Genomic DNA, 20,947 nt, shown 5'->3' with positions numbered 1-20,947 from the left:
CACACCGGAGTACTTTTCCCTGAGGGAAGATTGCGCAAATGAGCCGCTGACGTCACTTCTTCTTCTTCTGCTTTGGCTTTACTGGCAGGCCACAAACCACTTCACGGCGAGTACAGTAGGTGGCGGTATGCACCTTAAAGTTGTTTGCAATCCGCTACAAAACAAGAGAAGAAGAAGAAGAAAAACTTCCCGCGTATACTGCGACGCCCACCCACTCGCTGTACATTAGGCGTCTGTTGTTTACCTTCCGACCTCAGACATGATGGAGATGGAGTCTACTGAAGTTGTGCTGTTTGTGCTCATGTTATACAGCTTTGTAACTGAGTTAATGCAGCCTGAGCAACTTGCGTACAATAACAAAACAAGCCGAGCACGAGTGGTGGTGGAGAACGCTTTTGGCAGACTGAAGGGCAGGTGGCGGTGCTTGATGAAAAGAAACGACTGCAAGATGGACAAGATCAAAATCCAGGTGGCAGCATGTTGCATATTACATAACCTTTGTGAAAGTAATGATGAGTACAGGGACGAATGGACTGCCTTACCGGCGACTCAGCTTTATGAGGCATCTGAACAGCGTGTAAATTGTAATCATTTTGACAATAAAGCTGATCTTTTGTACAGTGCTTTTGTTTCTCTCTTTTATTTTCCAGTCAAGACAGGCAACATTACAATAGTGTACAGTGTGGCAATATAATAACAATAAACTGTGCCAGGTGTGTTGTATGCACAGTAAATAGGCTCAGCAGCAAACCCACCTTTATTATATATATATCTTCCTGAGACCCACTGCATCCGTCTGCCATAAACACTATGGAAACCTACATGTTAGTTTCGGCCCATAGTGGACTCCATTTTGTGTTGTGTAAAATGGGGGGGGAATTAAAAGTTTGCAAATCCCCATGTCCTCCTCAGAGGACAATCATAAAAACATTTAGTTTTAGGTCAAATAATATTTAAAATTATATAAATTATCATATTTGTGTATGTGCCCCTGCCATTCCTCCACAAGGTTGCAACATTGATGATAAATAAATGACAAATAAAGCTTTGCCAGTTTATAACCGATGAAACATGATGGTATCAGAATAATTACTTACATGTGATGTATAGGATGCTACACAGGTCACTAAAGATAAAGTGTCAGGAGAAATAAGCAAGATACAGGATCTGTTTAACAGTAAATAGAAGTTCACATTTTTAATGTAAATAAAATAGAAGTTGTACATGTAAATTAACATTATCAATATAAAATAAAGTGTCAGTTGTATCAAGACTATATAATAACAGTAATAACAATAATATAAAATGAACTGGTGAGCATCTTGTCCTCCGTTTCCTGGGCCTTGGTGAACAGCACCATCTGATCCCCGTGCATCGACTCTTTCACCACGGCACGCCGGTCCTCCAACGCCTGGACGGTGTCAAAGAAATTCGCATCCCGAGTCCGCTTTCCTATGAGGGGAAAATAAGCAAGATACAAGATCTGTTTAGTCGCCATGTAGTTTTACAACATACTAGTGTGTGTGTGTGTGTGTGTGTAGCTGCCGCTCAAAGTGCCCTTCTTTATTGTTTTGTATTTTTGAAGAGTGCTTCATGTATGCTTGAACTGTGTTTAATGTTGTTGAGGCAAGTTTTCTTACCGGAAGTCATGTGACCTCTAGCCCGGATGTTTACAATGTTTGTGAGAGAGTAAAAAGGCGCGAACATTTGTAAATGCCGGTCTAGGCGAATACGTTTTCACGCTGTTTCATAATTGTACCAAGAAGGAAATAAACGTGATTGTGAACATCAGTTCGATGCGTAACGTTCTTTCAAGACAAAGTTACAGTGTGTGTACCTTTGCGTTTGGTTGCTGGTAAGGAGGACGACCAAGCGCTGTGATCTAGAATGCAAAGCTCGCTTGTTTCCAATCCCGAGAGTTGTCCATCCTCGCCTGAAACAGACGATTAGTGCCATGAGTTAGTGAAGCAAATTACAGAAACACTGCACAGTTATTCACAAGTCAAAACGTTTTCATAGCGGCCGAGAATATCTAGCTAGCTAGATGTAGCTAGCTCGGGGCCGGTGTTAGCCATTTCAGCCTAGCATGGCTAGCTTGATCTACTGAGCAAATAAAAGTACATCTGAGACCATTATTGTGCAGATTAAAACCCCAGTGCATGTAGTTGATTTTACCTTCGTCGTGGTCGTCATCGTTGGCTACTGAATCCGCCATTTGTAGTCCTGCCTGAGTTTATTTATTTTTAGCCGGTAGGCTATGCCGTGGGGCTGTGCACGATTCCCAGGTCGAGTGAAAGCTACTGAACTGACTTCAGTAGCATTCCCTGGGTCGCGTCCTCGGCGTAGATCTCCAGACGCGCCGACACCTCCTCATCACTCCACCGCTCCGATGATTTCTTGATGCTTGCCATAACTGCTTTCAAAAACAAACTACTCTCCGTCGGTGCGCAGGGTTTTTGTAGCGAGGAAAAACAATGGCGGCTCTACACAACATTTTCACAGTTGTACGGAGCGTGGTTTGCAATTCGCCCAGCCAATCAGCACTGGGGTAATTTTTTCCCACAGGAAAGTACGATCTCTCAGCAGGCACTAAAAATGGGGGTAAAAGTTCCCGAGATTAAGTACTCTTTTTGGTGTGAACGCGACATAAGGGGTACTAACGGAACTAAACGTGAAAAGTACGGTGAAAAGTACTCCGGTGTGAACGCGGCTTATGTGTCCCCGGTGTTCCAGGGAACTCACCAAGTGTCAGAAAACACAACCCTCTCTATTTTCCTCCTAACCCAAATCTCTAAAAAAGGGGCTGCAACGGATCTGATAAAAACTGATCCAGATTTGAACACTGTCCTGACGTCAGGACGGTGGCGCTACGGCTATTGGGCCAACTCCACCAATCAGGAGGAGACAGCCACGGCCATTGCCGTTCGAAAGCGCTGGAGACGCTGTAGTACATATGCCAGGCCTGTAGATGGTGCTGTTCTCACTGAATCTGCCCTTGCTAAAACAGATCTAAAAAATGTCAAATTGAGCAAAATGAGGCATGGCTAAAAAGTATAAATATGCCTTATATCGGTATGGTCATACACTATATTATTCAAATATAGCATGATAGGTCCACTTTAAATCAAAAAGCTGCCATTGAGAGTCACATTCTTAAATAACATCTATTTAGACAAAGTATTTGATTTTTCTAGTTTTAACTTTTTGCATACCTCAAAGTGTATCTAAAAGTATCTGCCGAGTGTCAGTAGAAAAGTGTTAAAATCACAAACTTGCCTTTTAGAGTCACATTCTTTAAGAAAATAAATGTGTTACATCAAAGGCTAATTAGATTAGACAACAAAGGATCGACTACAGGGGGGAATATCACACCTGCACGTGATAACACCTCACCTCACCCCAAATACTATGACAAAGTATACCTGTATTAACCCTCTGACCTAAAAGCTAAATCTGCCTAGTGTCAGTAGAAAAGTGTTAAAATCACAAACTTGCCTTTTAGAGTCACATTCTTAAATAACATCTATTTAGACAAAGTATTTCATTTTTTCTAGTTTTAACTTTTTGCATACATAAACATGTATCTTACAGTTCCTTTGTGAGAGAATTACGCACAAATCTGTCATATCAAAACATTCTATTGCAGTATTTTATCTGTTTTATGTGCTCTATATATATATATATATATATATATATATATATATATTTGTTGCATTGTTGGAGGAGACTGTGACCTATGTTTTTCATTGACATATCTACACTGTAGCTAATGGGCATATGCCATAAAGCCTTGAAACTTGGTGATTGACATTCTACCAGTTGTAAAGTTGCCAGACAACACATTGTATCTAAAAGTATCTTGGTAGCAGAAAAAAAAAAGCAAAAATCAGTAAAGTCATCTAACAAAACATATATTTAAAAAAGTAATGTTAATGTCAAGTTATCAAAACTGCATTGTTTCATCGAAACAGTGTTAAAATCACAAACTCTCCATTTAGATTTAGAATCTCAATTCATTACAAATTAATGAATATTTTACCAAGTTATAAAGTTTTGCATCCAATAAAGTGTAACTATAAGTATCTTTGTAGGAGAAAAAAACAAAAATAATTTAAGTTATTTCCAGAAAACTGGATTGTCTTACTAAAATCCCAAAGTGCCTTTAAAGGCCCTGACACACCAGGCAGTCACCAGAGAACTCGCCGACACCGACAGTTCCATCGACGAGTTCTCCTGCGTCTTGGCCATGTGTCGCACTGGAAATCACCGCAAAGACTTCAGCCGAGCACGTACGAACTGCGCATGCGTGAGTGGCAATAACTCTCCTTACCAGCAGGTGGCGGTAGTGTGTATTCGTCATTCAAAATAGGCAACAACCGGAAGACAGAGAAGAAGAACAGACTGATATAAACAAACAAATAGCGTGTGCGTTCCATTTTCACTCTCGTCCATCGAAAACATGTTTTAGAATAGAAAAATACATGAATGATGAAATGAGCACATAAAGTGCAGACATACTATAAAATCACAGTTAATAGACCTGCATCTGATGATCGCAGTGTTCTGGCGGGTGTGTAGTTTATTGAGTCAGCAATGTAATAATGGCCACTTCTTGCTAAATTTACGATGAGATGAAAAACCGGACTTGACCAAACAAATCACGGAGCTCTCCTGCCAATATCAGAGATGTCCCTGCTATGTGTGGGAGGTAAGAGAGGACATTTAAGGGCTATGTTTTATGTCTTTTAAGTATCACCTGCTGGGGTTTAGCTGCTGTCCTGTGCCTTTTTAAATCGTTTGTTTACGTCCCTCACTTCCGTTTCGCTTCTCATTTGCTATCTGAACAGCTGATCAGTGTGGTTTCTTGGCCCGATAGCTTGTGGCCGTATTTTGGCCGATTCAACATGTCGAATCGGCCGGGTGTCGACCGTGAAAGGCCAAATAAGGCGTGTCACGGCCGAGGGTTCGGGACACACCAAATTGACTTTGGGCGACAAGGAACGCGTTGTCGCAAGACAACGCAAGACGGCCGAATACGGCCTGGTGTGTCAGGGCCTTAAGAGTCACAGTCTTAAAGAAAATCTGTTCGTCTTAGTGGGGTCCTTAGTTTTGGATGATTTGCTGAGTGGGGTGGGACTTATTGCGTTGAGTGGGGGGGAGTCATCTGTAGAAATGAGAGTTTCTTTCACCCGTATAATGTCCCTCGCTGTTTGACTCTTTTTAAAAAGTTATTTTTCATCTATCATTTTCAACCAAGCAGCAAGAGGTCAAATTTAATAATAAGTAATAGTTTGTCACGATTTCACGGGAAAAAGTCAGAGCGCGATGTCACATCTTAAAGACAGCTTGAACTGGATAGATGGTTAGTCTTTTTCAAACATACCATACGTTCTGCATGTTAGTATATTTGGCCAATCGGGTTAGGCCCTACTGCCCTACCCCTCAATAGGGAAGTCACGCTTTGGGAAGAGGTGTTTAATTTGACAGATCTGACTTGATTGTTGTTGTGATGGCTGAAGGAAGAGGGACGGGGAGGAAAATTCAGAGGGTGAAGAAGCAGAAAAATAACTTGTTTGTAAAACGGACAGCACGTCAGTTTCAGGAAAGATGACACCGGTTTTATGCATGACATGCCAAATATCCTGAAGCCCTACAAAAAAAAAAGGTACAAGTATATTGTGTTGAAACTATCGCAAAAAGTCGTAATATTGTATAATGTATTAGTTGCATGTTGTATTTTGATAAAAATCACTGTATATTCAAAAATATAATGGAAAAAGGAGAGAAAAACAAATATCACAGTATGTTGAAAAATATGAAAAAAGTAATGTTGTGTTAAAATAGCATGAAAGAAATCAAAGTAAAGCATCTAAAAACATATATTTAAAAAAAGTAATGTTAGTCAAGTCAAGTTATCAAAACTGCATTGTTTCATAGAAACAGTGTTAAAATCACAAACTCTCCATTTAGAGATTGATTCTTTAAGAAACTCAATTCATTACAAATTAATGAATATTTTACCAAGTTATAACGTTTTGCATACATAAACGTGTATCTTACAGTTCCTTTGTGAGAGAATTACGCACAAATCTGTCATATCAAAACATTCTATTGCAGTATTTTATCTGTTTTATGTGCTCTATATATATATATATATATATATATATTTGTTGCACTGTTGGAGGAGCCTGTGAACTATGTTTTTCATTGACATATCTACACTGTAGCTAATGGGCATATGCCATAAAGCCTTGAAACTTGAAACTTAAAATGATCAGAAACTGCATTGTCTCACTGAAAACAGCTCTAAAGAAAACCCAATTCCATACAAAGTACTTAACTTTCTACCAGTTGTAAAGTGTTGCTCACTTCAAAAGTGTATCTAAAAAAGTATCTTAGTAACAAAAACAAAAGCAAAAAGCATTAACGTTAACAACGCCTCAAAGGGCGGACTCCTGAGTTCCGTAATGTCCCCCTATCATGGCACTTGGACTATTTACATCATCCAGGGAAGCACACCAGTAAATCTTCGTTATAGTTAATAAAGTAATTAAACAATAAAAAGACAATACCATGGGGTCATTAAGATCTTTAAATTATTATTACCCTCTTCAGAGAGACTTCGTTGTAGTTAATAAAGTAATTAAACATTAGTTCACAAGCCATACAGCTTAAGAGCACATCCAGTTCACAAGCCCTACAATTTCAAAAGAACATCCTTAGTTAACAACAACTTCATAGGGGGTTTTAAAGTTGTGTGAAGTAACTAAACATTACAAATACAATATCAGGGGGTGATTAACCTCTTTTTTTAATTATTATTACCCTCTTTCAAAAAGAGAGTCCCTTGTAGTTAATAAAGTAATTAAACATTAGTTCACAAGCCATACAACTTAAGATAACATCCTTAGTTAACACAAATCATATTAAAAACTAATCTAATTTAGAGAGGACAATAAAAGTTTTAGGTGACTTGGTGAGTGGAAATGACTGGCTTTTTATCTAGTTTGCACGGATTTCTTTTTTACCTAGCTCCACCCCTCACTATCTTCTGGCATCACAGCAAAAGGAAGGGGGGTGACAGAAGAGGTGAGAGGGGGACTGGGTGCGAGACAGTCTCACACAACTTCAAAGAGACTGCTTTAATTAACACTAGTTACAAACACTGATCAAAGGACAGACTTCAGAGGGTAATTAGATTGACATCAAAGGCTTATAACACGCCGCTGTGATATCACACCGGCATGTCATATCACACCGGCATGTCATAACATCTCACCCCCCTTACATCAAAGGACATGCATCAAAGGGCTAATTAGATTGACATCAAAGGCTTATAACATGCCAGTGTGATATCACACCTACATGTTACAACACCTCACCCCCTCACATCAAAGGATATCACACCTATATGTGATATCACACCTACACGTGATAACACCTCGAACAAAGGGGCTCATTAGCATATCAAAGGAGGTCATTTGCATAAGTTGTGGGGGGATATGACCTGTCACTTTTTATGCATACTAATGTGATGGAAGCGGGATCAGTACTACTACTAACCGATATTGAAAATCAGTTGTTACATGACAGTATTTTTAAAGCATACTATCTGTGGGGGAAACTTCTGAAGAAATTTGAGTCAGGACTCAGAGAGACACGAGGAGAGCTGGAGCTTTGATGGCAAACACTGACGGTTTATTTGGAGCTTCGGCCGGAGAATTCACAAGACATGTCACGGGCCACGAGTTGACCACACGGTTGAGATGCCAAATCAATTCTGAAGATCTTTACCCCAGACCCGTGTATTTAGCTAGTTCTGAGAGAAGTTATGGACCTTGATATTTCCCCAACACTATACAATAAAATATCATTGACAAAATATGATGTTAGGTTAATTGAACAGTGATTGTGACTATATCTCATTCAGGGTCTGAGGACTGAGTTTTCATTATATTTAAATTGAAGGACAGAGAGAGAAAAAATAGTACTTTGTCCAGAGTAGACATATCTGACTGGACTCACCTGATTCTGCACCTGAGGACGAGAAGCTAAAGGAAGAAGAATAAAATGTTACATTTTCTGACTTATGCACACTAAAATTTTCTTACACACGAAACTCGGTTGATTTCAGTACTGACTATAGCTCTGCACTTGGCCTGATACTAATAACTGCAACCCCAACATGACCCTTACATTTGGCTTTATACATATCAGATAACTGTCTACATATTATTCTACTATACAGTATTTAAGTTTTCTAATGTTTTAGCTTATTTCTTTAAAGATGTACAAAGTTAACTTATTCCTGTATTTTACTTTCACCATTGTTTTCCTTTAAATATTTCATTGCACTTATTATTACCTTATACCACGTTTCTTTGGAGGGCCATGGGAGTTTGCAGCATATTTTTAAAAAGCCTTTGAATCTGATGTGTATATACAACAGAAATTAAATTGAGAACATTTACAATATACAATACATTTCTTTACATATTACACATATTAATGATATATAATGTAAATTATATTGCTTTTGAGTGTTGATTAATTTGGCTGAAGGTTAGGAGATTAAACATACTGAAACACAGAAGGTATTTCTGATTCAAAACCATAAAGCCTGTAAGGGTGGCTAGTCATAACTTACCTAACACACATATTACACCCTGCTTCGGTACCTGGGGGGCGTGTGGCGCAGTGGGATGTGCGTTGGTGTTGGGATCAGGGGAGCACAGGTTCAAACCCCACTGCAGTCAGCATGTCGTTGTGTCCCTGAGACACTTCACCCCAAATTGCTCCTGTGGGGATTGTCCACAGTATAGAGTATGTAAGTCGCTTTGGATAAAAGCATCTAACAAGTGACATGTACTGTAATGTACATTTCTCAGTAAACCTGCATTGTTCCCACATTGGTCTATTTTGTATCTATTATAAACGCTATTGACCCACAATACAGATGTATTAATTGTACTTGATATTCATTTTCCTTATATTAGTTGACTTACCTGCTTGAAGTCTTGCTTCGACAACAAATGACAGTTAAAGTGAAAGTAAAAAAAAAACTGGTCGGATTAGTTTTGAAAAAAAAAGATATAAAGGTACCGGAGATGTTATAGTGTAACATTTTACAACCTGTTTGTTCGAGTTTCTCCTTTGCAAAAATCTATATGATATTTCTATTTGTATGTTCATCATTAGTTCAATATTGGGTCTATTTCTTTTCATCTTCCTCTTCAACAGAGCTGTTTTTCCTTACCTGATTGTGCTCTTTCAAGGATACAGAAGTGCGCGTGATAGCAGAGGTCCAAGTATATGACAGGGTATCTGACAGGATGTTTGACCTCCTACTGTACATAGGCATGGTACGCTGTTATTGGCATATGATATGGTAAGCTATGTGACAATGTTTAACACAATGTTTAGCAACAAAGCTTTTGAACAAAGCATTGAATTCTGCTTTCAACTATTTTTCCATCTTGTCACTGTGAAACTCCCTCTCTTGTATATAAGCAAGTTAAGGACACTGTTCAGGAACTAGTTGATGCTCTGTATGTGATGACTACTTCCATTCTTGAGAGGATCATAAATACATGGGTTGCGGTCGAATAGTCCATTTAGCTTAGGAACCTTCCTAACGGAGTGAAATGACCCGGAAGTCCCTCAGTGGCAGCCATGATAAGTGCCGTTCGAATTCTCTAAATTAAAAGGAAAGGAGGTTTCAAACTTCCTTTATAACCTCCTTTAGCTTAGGAACCACTGGACCTCCCTAACTGAAAGGAGAGGAGAAAATGCTGCCCCACAATGCCTTGCGGCCGCGGCATTTGCCGTCACACAACAGTCGGCCGTTCACGGAAACAACCGATTATGACCGAGAAATGATATCATGAAAGTTACGGTGCTTATTAAGCATTTTAAAACGTATGTGGTAAGTTGCCAAAGTGCTTTGTTTTGAACGTTCATCAGTATTATAATAAAAAAGAGAAATATGAACGTTAGTTTTTACTGAAATGATCAAATAAAGTCAACATTTCAGTCTTTACTGAGCTGTGTGGGGTTTGTTCAACTTTTAAAAGATGTTTGAATGGTGATATACACAGTGATAGATGTTAAGGACTAACGTTTATAATAAATACATTTGTATTGATTTGAAGATCTTTTCATACAATCATACGTATTGGGATCATTTGTATTCATGTGGACCGGAGGGAGAGGGTGACGAGCATAAGTTTCACTTTCCTTTTTTATTTCAATTCCAACCTTGGTCATGAAGAATATGTTTCTCTGTTGTCCCCGTTCATAACGCATAAAACAACAGCATCAGAGCACGGTGCAGAGTCTCTAGATGAGTTTACAGTAGTCCCTCGTTCTTATTATACATCCATGTAGTCCGCTGTATAGAAAACTGTAGTTTCCATAGTTTCCCCACAGCAGCAGGCGCACATTCATGACGTCCGCTGGCGCATCATAAACACGTCGGATAGTGAAAGTGCAGTCGGATGCTCTAAAGTACCGCAGTCTCTTCTCCTAAATCCTTTTGAATTCTCCTATCCACTATCCCTTAACCCCGTGACGTTTCACTCAGAGGTCAAGGAATAGACGATAGGGTTAGAACTTAGGAGCTGATTTTTGGACTATTCGACCGCAACCATGGATCCTGAGATTGAAGCTCATTCCGGCGTAGCTGTGTATATGACAATAAAACCTTTGAATCTACAAAAGTATTTGAAAAGAGTCCACATATGTTGCAGACACATACTGTACTGTAGATGTGGCAGTCACTGACGATCAGGAGATAGATAAACTAAGGATACACAAGGATCTCTAAGTATAATAAGAAGTGACGATCTGTCTCACCTCTCCAATCAGAGGCAGAGTATGACGGTCATGCCTTCTCAATCCTCGGATGATAAACATCGTGCCCTGGAGTCAGGCAGATGATTGTCCACATTCTCCGGCTGGTTCAGGCCTGTTTGTGGAGCTGGGTGAATGTGAGTCTGCCAAACCACACACTGTCTGTGATACTGATTAACACACAAACTTCACACTCTGCAGATTGTTTTCAATCAAAAATGTTCCGACCATAAAATGTTAGAAATTAGTTTTTAAAAGATCAAAATGTTTGCTTCAATCCAAGGTGACGTCTTCAAATGTCTTGTTTTGTCCGACCAACTATCTACAATGTAAAGAGATTCTACCTAATACAACACATATGTGAAAAGTGAATGTAAATGACCGTTTTGCTTAAACGGTAAATTGGTTAACAATAATCAAAATAGCATGTAATCATGAATGCAGATCTCCCTCATCAAACAGATAAGAGTTTTTATATGATATAATGAAATCAACATGATTTGATTTGATTTATTTCAAACGTGTAAAACAATAATACAAATCAATTATAATGAAATTAAACATTAGAATTATGATACTGTACAAACTTAAGCAGTATCAAATTGATAAACGAAAATATGATTGACTTACAAATTATATATAAATGATCATCCTAATTACACATCCGAAAAGGGGTGGGAAGAAGTTTACACTTATTTAATCCCACCCCTATATTTATTTATTTTAACAAAATGTAATAATAATAATAATAATACATTTGATTTATATAGCACACTTTAAAAACAACGTCATCTCAAGGTGCTTCACAAAGCTATAAGGAACAATAAGTAAAAAGTTATCTAAAGGAGCATATTGGATAAAATATGGCAGTATAAAAATAAAAATAAAAGGTTAAGAGCATAGAAGGTTTAAAAAAAATAAAATAAGTAAAGGACAGTCAGTAAAATGCAGTGTGGAACAGGTGGGTCTTGAGGCATTTCCTAAAAACTGAGAGTGATGCTGAGGTCCATATGTTCTCTGGAAGCTGATTCCACAGACGTGGACCCAGGGAGGAGAAAGCACGGTCTCCCATGGTGACCAGTTTTGTCCGCGGGACAGCCAGGAGATTGGAGCTGTCTGACCTGAGTGTGCGTGAGGTATGGGAATGTTTTCTGGTTAGCAGTTCCTGTAGGTAGGTGGGGCCAGTGTGGTTGATGGCATTGAAGACCATTATGAGGACTTTGTAGTTGATCCGGTGTGTTACAGGGAGCCAGTGGAGTGAGTGAAGGATGGGGGTGATGTGCTCTGATTTGCGTGTTTTTGTGAGTATCCGGGCGGCACAGTTTTGTATATATTGTAGTCTCTGAGTGGTTTTTGCTGGAAGGCCTGCAAGCAGAGAATTGCAGTAATCAATGCGGGAGGTGATGAAGGCATGGACCAGTTTTTCTGCGTCCGAAATGTACACCTAAATGTACATACAATATACATTTACAATTATAAATAGATTATATCATTATTACTACAATATATATATATCTATATATATTATTCTTTTACGTCATATTTGTATAAGATAAATATAAAAGACTATATCTGTCATGGTTTTGGATTTATGTTTTCATTTTCCACCTTTTTATTTAGGCTGCGTCTCAGGTGGACTATTTTAATTTCCTCGCTCCTCGGTCTCTGTATCACCGGAAGTTGATTTGTCTGCGCCATCTTGAGTAGCGTCCCATGGCTCTTATTTGTGCCTGAGAAGCGAGGAGCGAGGAGCGATGAGCGAGGAGCGAGGATCGAGGATCGAGGAGCGAGGAGCGAGGAGCGAGGATCGAGGATCGAGGAGCGATAATGGAGGAGCGATAACCGAGGAACCACCAGACCATCCTCCGATGAAATCCTCAGGTACTCGCTCCGCCCCCTTACTGTGTATCGCTCACTGATTGGACGATGCAGCGCATGCACTGATCTGATGCTTCTTTACATGAGAGCAGAGTTTCCCAGCGGAGTGAAGAAAACACATGAAACTCACGGGACTCACTCCTCAGTTTATACTGTGTTTTGTTTCAATTAATGCATCATTCAGTTACAAATATGTGATATATCTGAACAACAAAGTGGTCAAAAATTATTTTATTTATTTATTGGAAACATTTTCATGATCGCTTTTTCGTTTTACATTTTCATTTATTGTCATTTCCATTCAGTCAGTCATTAAGTGCTATTTAAAATGTTAATTTGCTACATATCCACACAAACAAACTAAGTGTGCAATCCAATGAATGTTAAAGTGGACCTATCATGCTATATTTGAATAATATATTGTAGGGCCATACCTACAGATGGAGCCTCTTATTTTGGACCCCAGCATACAGCTTCCTGCCGACTGCCAGCCAGTTGCCAGCCAGTTGCCTGCCAAAGACCAGTATTCAGGAATGTTAGGCCCTCCCACTATTCTCCAATTTCAGGGTTTAACCAGGAGATGGCGCTATATATTAAATAACTAAGACTTAGTTTTTCACAATAGAAAATGCAGATATTATATAAAAAACTAAAGTTAAAATCTTGTTTTTAATGCCCCAAGAGCAATAACATCTTGTCACAAGCTTTTTGTAAGAAAAAGACTGACTCAAGAGACCTGTAGTTGACTAATTACAGGCCTCAATAAAGTTCTGCCATTGGTTGTGAAAAACAACGGTGGACATAGTGGAAAGTGAAATTGACATTGTCGAATTTAATAAAAATACAAAATAATGTATCTGTGTACGTGTTTTACTATGTGATCTGCACTTATCAAACATCTAATTAAGGCGAGACACCCCAGGTGAATAGGGTATTTTTAACTTAAAGATATCAGCTAAATATTTCTCCAGTTAATTACTTACAATAAGGCAATTGTTTTTTGTATTACAAGTTTTCTGAAATAGCATGTTTAAATATCCAAATGAACCATTATCTCATGAAATATGCGCATATTTTAACACATTTCAGGAACCAAAATCTGAACTTTGGATAAAGCCAGGATCAAAATTATTGTTTCATTTTGTAGTCATATTAGTATCTAAGGCTTTTACAGAAGGGATTTTGGATATCTCTTTGTATCACTCCATAAATCAGAAAATACTGTCAACAGCCCTAAAATATCAATTTTCACCATGTTTTTAGGTATAAAATGTTATATAATTCAGGCTATGAATTATATATGACCAAACCCTTCTGTAAAAGCCTTCATAATATTGATAGGAATATAACTGGAAGGTTTGGTGTATGTAACTGCTGAGTGATTCTACAATTTAGGGTACATTCCATGTCCATTGATGTCCATTGATGATAATTATAATTATTCTAACTATTTTCTTCAAAAATATCATATTTTGCCTATTATTGGAAAGCATGTTATAATATCACACAAACATTATGTGCATCCTATGCTTTATTTAGCTTGAAATGTGTCATGATGTTCTTAAATTGTCAGTTTTTGCTATGTCCGTTTTTCAGTTGAGGGTGTCTTGGATTCAAAATAATGAATAAAAACCATTAAAGTCAATTTAAATAATGATTCATTTATTTCAAAAGTCTAAATACTAAAGAATAATAACATATTTTTAATTGATTTCCCCCTTTAAATAATTTAAATATCTTAATATATGAATGTCCGCAAAAGTTCTGTCAACTATGTTACTAACAGAACTTCCCCCTTTAACTCAAAAATTGTTTGTCCCAATACCATGTCACCAGCATCACATGATGCCATGTTCCTCTTTGGCAGACATTTTGAACACACTGTGGTGATTGTCCTCTACATTTTTACAATATTTTATGTATAATAGCACATGGTCAATTAATATACTCATTGACAATCAACAATGTTACGTACATTGTTATGGTTTACAATTGTTTAATGATTTTAATTCAATTATATGTGCAAATGTGATGTTAACCTGTTCAAGAAAATGACATGTGGTCATCCAGGCAAGGCCTACCATTGAAATGATGGGTCAAAATAGGGAAATTGTCAACTAGGTTACCTGTCAACTGAGTTACCCAGTACTGTAATAACTGTAGTAACTTAGTTGACAGGTAACCTAGTTGACAATTTGTACGACATGTAGACGTCATTACACATCATTATCAATGGAATTTTGCACTTCTGCCTTGAAATTAACATAGTGCTGATGGTTAATAATGTGTCCAGTCAACTATGTTATTTGCGTCAAATGTTTGACTTTCATTGTCAACTATGTTGCACCTCATTTTTTCAAATTTAAAATATCTAAAATAGTGCTTCTGATATCCTTTATAGTATAATGTATATCTACACAGGTTGGAGTTTTACATGACATCTCTTAAAACTATCAAAATGACCTGTATGGTAGTTTTATAATACAAAATATCCCTAAACTTAATGACAGTGCTGAACATATCACATGAAAAAACAAAACTTGAATACAATTATTTTTTAAACTTTAAAAAATCTTTGGATATATGGTAGAATAGACTCAAGAGCCTTTCAAATTTGATTTTACTTGAAGTGCAGGACTTAATCAAATGATTGTAATGACATCAAGTTTGTCCGTAACATAGTTGACAAACTGAGTAGTGAAAACATCCTTTCCCTTAAAATAAAAAAATATATAAAAATGTTTAAGCTTTGCAACTAGTGGATATGTTACACTGAGGAATATACTAACTTGAACCACTGATTGTTCTATCTATACATTTTATTTGGCATTAGTAAATAATTATGCACATTTACAGATATTTTACATGATATGAGTGATAACACGTGTTATAAGGGCTATTTCGCACAATAGGTGTGCCTTGAGATTTTTACTTGTCCTTTGGTGTGCCTTGGGCACAAAAAGTTTGGGAACCACTGCTGTAGAGAAATGTAAACGTTCACCATCCCCCACCCGCCTACTGTATGTTGCTTTTTGACATGTAAATGAGTAACTACCCCCCTCTGAGTGAATACCTGTTGTACCTGTCCGGGGCTAAGCCCATAGGACGATGCTCTGATGTCATCACCCTCGCACATTGGTCATATGTTTACAAAAAACGATGTTAACACTTTCTCGTTCTTAATATATGCTATATTTAGGGTCGATATGTGTTGAATTTACTTTAAAATAGCAGATCACTGTGATTCACTTCTCCGCGGCTCCTCCATGCAGAGAGGCCCCCCCCCGTTGACAATTCACGAGCGTCTAACTCTCTCCCCCCTGTGAAGAGATATCACAGGGGGGGGTTGGGACACACACATTCCGATGGCCAATTCGTTTTAAACAAAGAGTGGGGTGGGGGCTGGTGAACGGTATGGTCAATGTTTGTAAACACTGTGACATTTTGACTTTATTTGATCATTTCAGTTAAAAACTAACGTTCATATTTCATATTACTGTTTTGCCTGGCTGGACCTGTAATTTACAGGAAAGGAGTGCACGCTACTAAAGAGACACGCTACCATGGAAACCAAACAATGGTGTTGCTGTATTGAAGTCCGAGTGGAAACAGTCATATTTGGAGCGTTATGTTAGAATGAAACAGCGAGGTCGTGACTCACAAAAAAAAAGTGTTACTTCACTAACTGTAAGCTTGTCACTCAGAGTAACCTACAGTTAACTTAACTGTTGGAAAAGAAAGATCAGAGTTAGGAGTGTGAACACACAGCTGAGAGCTGCCGTTTCATTCTGACTGTTTAAAAAACGGTAACAACGGATTATTTTTCTTAGCGGATGCATGTAAATTTAAATCAATACATAGAACTATGTTTTAAATCAATAAAAATATTTTCTAAATCCATAAAAGCATTTTAATTAATATTGGGAGTCATGTCGTTACTTTGTTGAGAATGTGGCCATGTAATAAGCGGGATAATTTGCAGCGACTTGGTCATTATGGGGAAAAATAACACCCAGGGATCAAGATCCCTCCGCGACGCGGAGGGATCAGTAATTTTTAGTGAATTACTGAGTTTAGGCACGTTAATAACATTTTAATGAAGTTGAATACAGTATATTCATATTTGTCAGTGATTTCATGTCAATTCGGCGAACATAAACGATTAAATTAGGATTAAAAATCGAGAGCCGGCTGCTGTTCGTTACGGTAACCCAACTAGGACACTTGACACAGTGGCTTTTGGCAAAGCACACAAAGAAAACAAAAAAAAACCGAGAGAGATGAGTTATTGTTATTACAACGTGACTTCACTATTATTTAACAACTATTTTTATTGGGTTCTTTTATTTGGGGTTAAGTACATTGTCAGAATAAGTGAGAAATGGATTTAACTTCTGTTAGACAGCTATCATACTGAATAAATATTTATGCAAAAATGTATGGCATTAATAATGTATATCTAATTACATTTAAAAATGTATGGCATTAATAATGTATATCTAATTACATTAACTGTGAATGTCTTTCATTTTATTTAAAATGAAATAAAATTACATAAAACATTTTCCATAAAAAAGTTGATTCAAGAACAAATCAGTACTTTTCTTATATGACTATTATTGCTAAATTTGAAAGGTCTTTACCAGCTTTGGAATTATATATATATATATATATATAGCACCTTCTGCCATCCCATCTCTACTGACATATGGATCTTAACAAAGATCCGCTATACATTAGTACCAGATATACTGTACACGGACATTTTAGTGAACCAGACCAGCTGTTTCCGCCGGGTCTTTGCTTCCCGGGCATCACGTTGTTTACAAGTGTGTTCAGATGCTAAATGACAAGTACAAGTGACAATTGTTGTCGTCTTCTCTGTGAACGTTTTTTTCTCCGTTATTTTGCCATTTTCAGATTTAAATTTCGAGCGGAAAGCTAACCAGGAAGTAATAATTACTTAAGCGGAGAACGGAGAAAGTAAACGTTACAGCAGGCATAACAACAGCCGGTGTTTATTTTATTATAATATATATCATTTGTTTTAAAGCTCAATATATAGTTCTATCCGTGACATATGGATCTTAACAAAGATCCGCTATACATTAGTACCAGATATACTGTACACGGACATTTTAGTGAACCAGACCAGCTGTTTCCGCCGGGTCTTCGCTTCCCGGGCATCACGTTGTTTACAAGTGTGTTCAGATGCTAAATAAAAGTTTAGCTTGTACTTTTGATACCCCGCCTCTCGGCACCACAACATCCAGTTTACTGTATTTCACATGAGCGATGTCGAACATTGAAAAGTCCTTATAAAATCTCTGTTATTAGATCAGTACTTTTCTTATATGACTATTATTGACTTGAACACTGAGAATGTATTTATTAACTTCAGACATTTGAAATATTTGAAATCAGATGAAAACAAACTGTAACGGACCCTGCCGTGTTATCTATGATTACTATGCCTTACTGTACATTCATAATTTCAGCCGGAGGTAGGTGGTAGGCGTTGCGGAGGAGCAGATTGCGAGTGAGGTGCCTGTTCTAAACGAACTATTCCAGCTGTTATAAAGCATTAAATAAAAAGTAAGCAAGGAATACAGAATGTTTCGTTACGTAACTTTGTTGAGAATGTGGCCATGTACATGTAATACATGGGATCATTTGCAGCGACTTGGTCATTGTGGGGAAAAATAACACCCATCCTGATCGTTTCAATGAAGTTGAATACAGAATATTCATATTTGTCAGTGATTTCATGTCAATTCGGCGAACATAAACATCAATGATGATGATTAAATTAGGATTAAAAATCGGGAGAGCCGGCTCGTTCGTTTTTTCCGACTAAACAACATCTATTATTTAGAAGTTGATTTCACATGACTCCAGTGTGGAACCCCACTGCACCCCCTGGTGGATCAATGATCCATTGCAGCTGGCTTCACAATAATTAAATGTATTTATCATGGGGGCGGTATCAAGTCTGACTGGGGGCCGGCCGGCCATCACGGAACGTGCATGAACCGATCACGACCCTCGCACTTTAAACTGTCCAAAATAAGACGCTTCATCTGTATATAAGGCATATTTATACTTTTTTTTTTTCAAAATACCAAACAGATCATGCATTTTAGCCATGCCTCATTTCGCTCAATTTGACCATTTATAGATCTGTTTTTGCAAGGGCAGATTCAGTGAGAACAGCACCATCTACTGGCCTGGCATATGTACTACAGCGTCTCCAGCGCTTTCGAACGGCAATGTCCGTGGCTGTCTCCTCCTGATTGGTGGAGTTAGCCCAATAGCCGTAGCGCCACTGTCCTGACGTCAGGACAGTGTTCAAATCTGGATCAGTTTTTATCAGATCCGTTGCAGCCCCTTTTTTAGAGATTTGGGTATGGAGGAAAATAGAGAGGGTTGTGTTTTCTGACACTTGGTGAGTTCTCTGGAACACCGGGGACACATATTCATGTAGAAAAGACGTACAAAAGTGCATTTTGCATGATAGGTCCCCTTTAATCTAACTGGGTTTTGATAGATAACATATCTCTTTTTCTTCTCTCAATTATTTTATTTCTATTGTGCACTCTAATCAATATTAATCTAACTATTGTTCGTTTATACATTTTAAGAATGGCATTTATCTTTTTTGAGAATGAGTTCTTATTTTATTTAATGTATTTCGGTCTACAACAGATGATACAAATGTTTGTGTCAGTAAATGTGTACTAACAGAGGCGGGGGTGTTTGTGGAAATAACGGGGACAGAGCTGCTGTCAGACGATCAGCTGTGCGGCGTCATCACAAACGGACGTCGCTTCACGTGACGCTCCGGAGGAAAGGACGTCCCATTGCTCTTAAAGCTAATTTCCCTGCTTCTCGTGGTTTCCTTGCGTCTCTCCATGCTTCCCTGGTGGGAGGGACTAGTCGCAGGGAAACGACGCAAGTGAGGGGGTGTTTCTCAATCGCGAGTAAAGCTGCTGCAGAGCCACTATTTCAAGCATACTACGTCATCGAGTGCCGCCGAAGGACTGTTCTAATGTCCAGCATACTTGGAAATCTACCGAGCCCGGCGTACTCCGTTTGGAGAAATATCGAGGCTGCACATGAGTAGACTCCGCGGTCTTAAAATCCCCACAATGCTTTGCGCACGGACCAATTTCCCCAAATCTGTGGTGGAAGATGTAAGGCGGGGCCTCTCATATGACGCACACCTGCACACTTGCTAGCCTGTTCCACTCTTCGTTTTCCGAATGCCAGGAAGTATTCTTGACTCGCTTCTGAAGCTAGATGCTCGGCAGACATGTGCTACCAAGGAAGCGTACTCGCGATTGAGAAACACCCAGGGACGCAAGGATTCCATTTAATCGACCTGAGAAGGACCCCTGGTCTTGTCCATGTTCTGTGCCTGTTCCCGTCCGTCCGTCCGTCTGTCTGCTCCCGTTCCTTTTGTCCGCTGGATGTGGTTTGTTAGTTATTTTCTTTTGTTACCTCGTCTGCTCCTTCGTTTTTTGTATTTTTGTATCAGCTTTTGAATAAATAAATAAACCGTAAACACCTGATTAAACAACTTCATCCCTGTATCTTGCAAAAATCATGTCCTTATACCTTTTTTTTAAACAGTTTTACGTTAGGACATCCCCTGAGCTCCTCATTCAAACTGTTCCAAAGCTTTACCCCACACACAGAGATACAAAAACCTTGCTTGGATGTGCGCACCCTAACATTAGTGAATTTAAATAATCCCCTTAAATTATAATTCCCTTGTCTTTTATTGAATGTCTGTGATGTCTTTAAAATGCTTACATACAAACTCAAACAAATAAGCAGTTCATTAATACATTTAGGGACAGGGGTTGTACAATCATAACTGATCATGATGACAAAAACTACTTTTGGACTTGTATCTCTTCACTTTATATTCAATTGATAGCCACATTCTGAACTGTTACACATCCCCTTCAATTGACAATATTTTGCTCAAAACTTCTACCTTGAACAAATATTTGTTTCCTATTTATTACATAATTGTATTTTTAGATATATATATCTTTGTTTCTTGACTTTTGTAGTACTTGGCATTTATGTTACTCCCTCTTCTAATGTTCATTGTTCTGCACCAATACACCAAAGTAAATTCCTCTAAGAACTTTGCAATAAACCAAGTTCTCTTCTAATCAGTATCAGAATAGAACATCAGTACATGCCA

At 38.2% G+C, this 20,947-nt stretch overlaps 1 protein-coding gene across 1 annotated transcript in view; it reads right to left on the bottom strand.

The window, feature by feature from the left end:
- LOC117489106 (disintegrin and metalloproteinase domain-containing protein 28-like) overlaps nt 1-12,061 on the bottom strand; it is a 29,710-nt gene extending 17,649 nt beyond the window's left edge. Inside the window, exon 1 of the mRNA XM_034138348.1 lies at nt 11,973-12,061. Within this exon, the coding sequence (XP_033994239.1) occupies nt 11,973-12,061 (89 nt within the window). The remainder of the gene's footprint in view (nt 1-11,972) is intronic.
- Between the last annotated feature and the right edge of the window lie 8,886 nt (nt 12,062-20,947).

Source organism: Trematomus bernacchii, unplaced genomic scaffold (genome assembly GCF_902827165.1).
Source record: "Trematomus bernacchii unplaced genomic scaffold, fTreBer1.1, whole genome shotgun sequence".
In the NCBI taxonomy this organism is placed as follows: Eukaryota; Metazoa; Chordata; class Actinopteri; order Perciformes; family Nototheniidae; genus Trematomus; species Trematomus bernacchii.
Note: the sequence above shows the minus strand (reverse complement) of the source record. Positions and strands in the feature narration are given on the sequence as shown.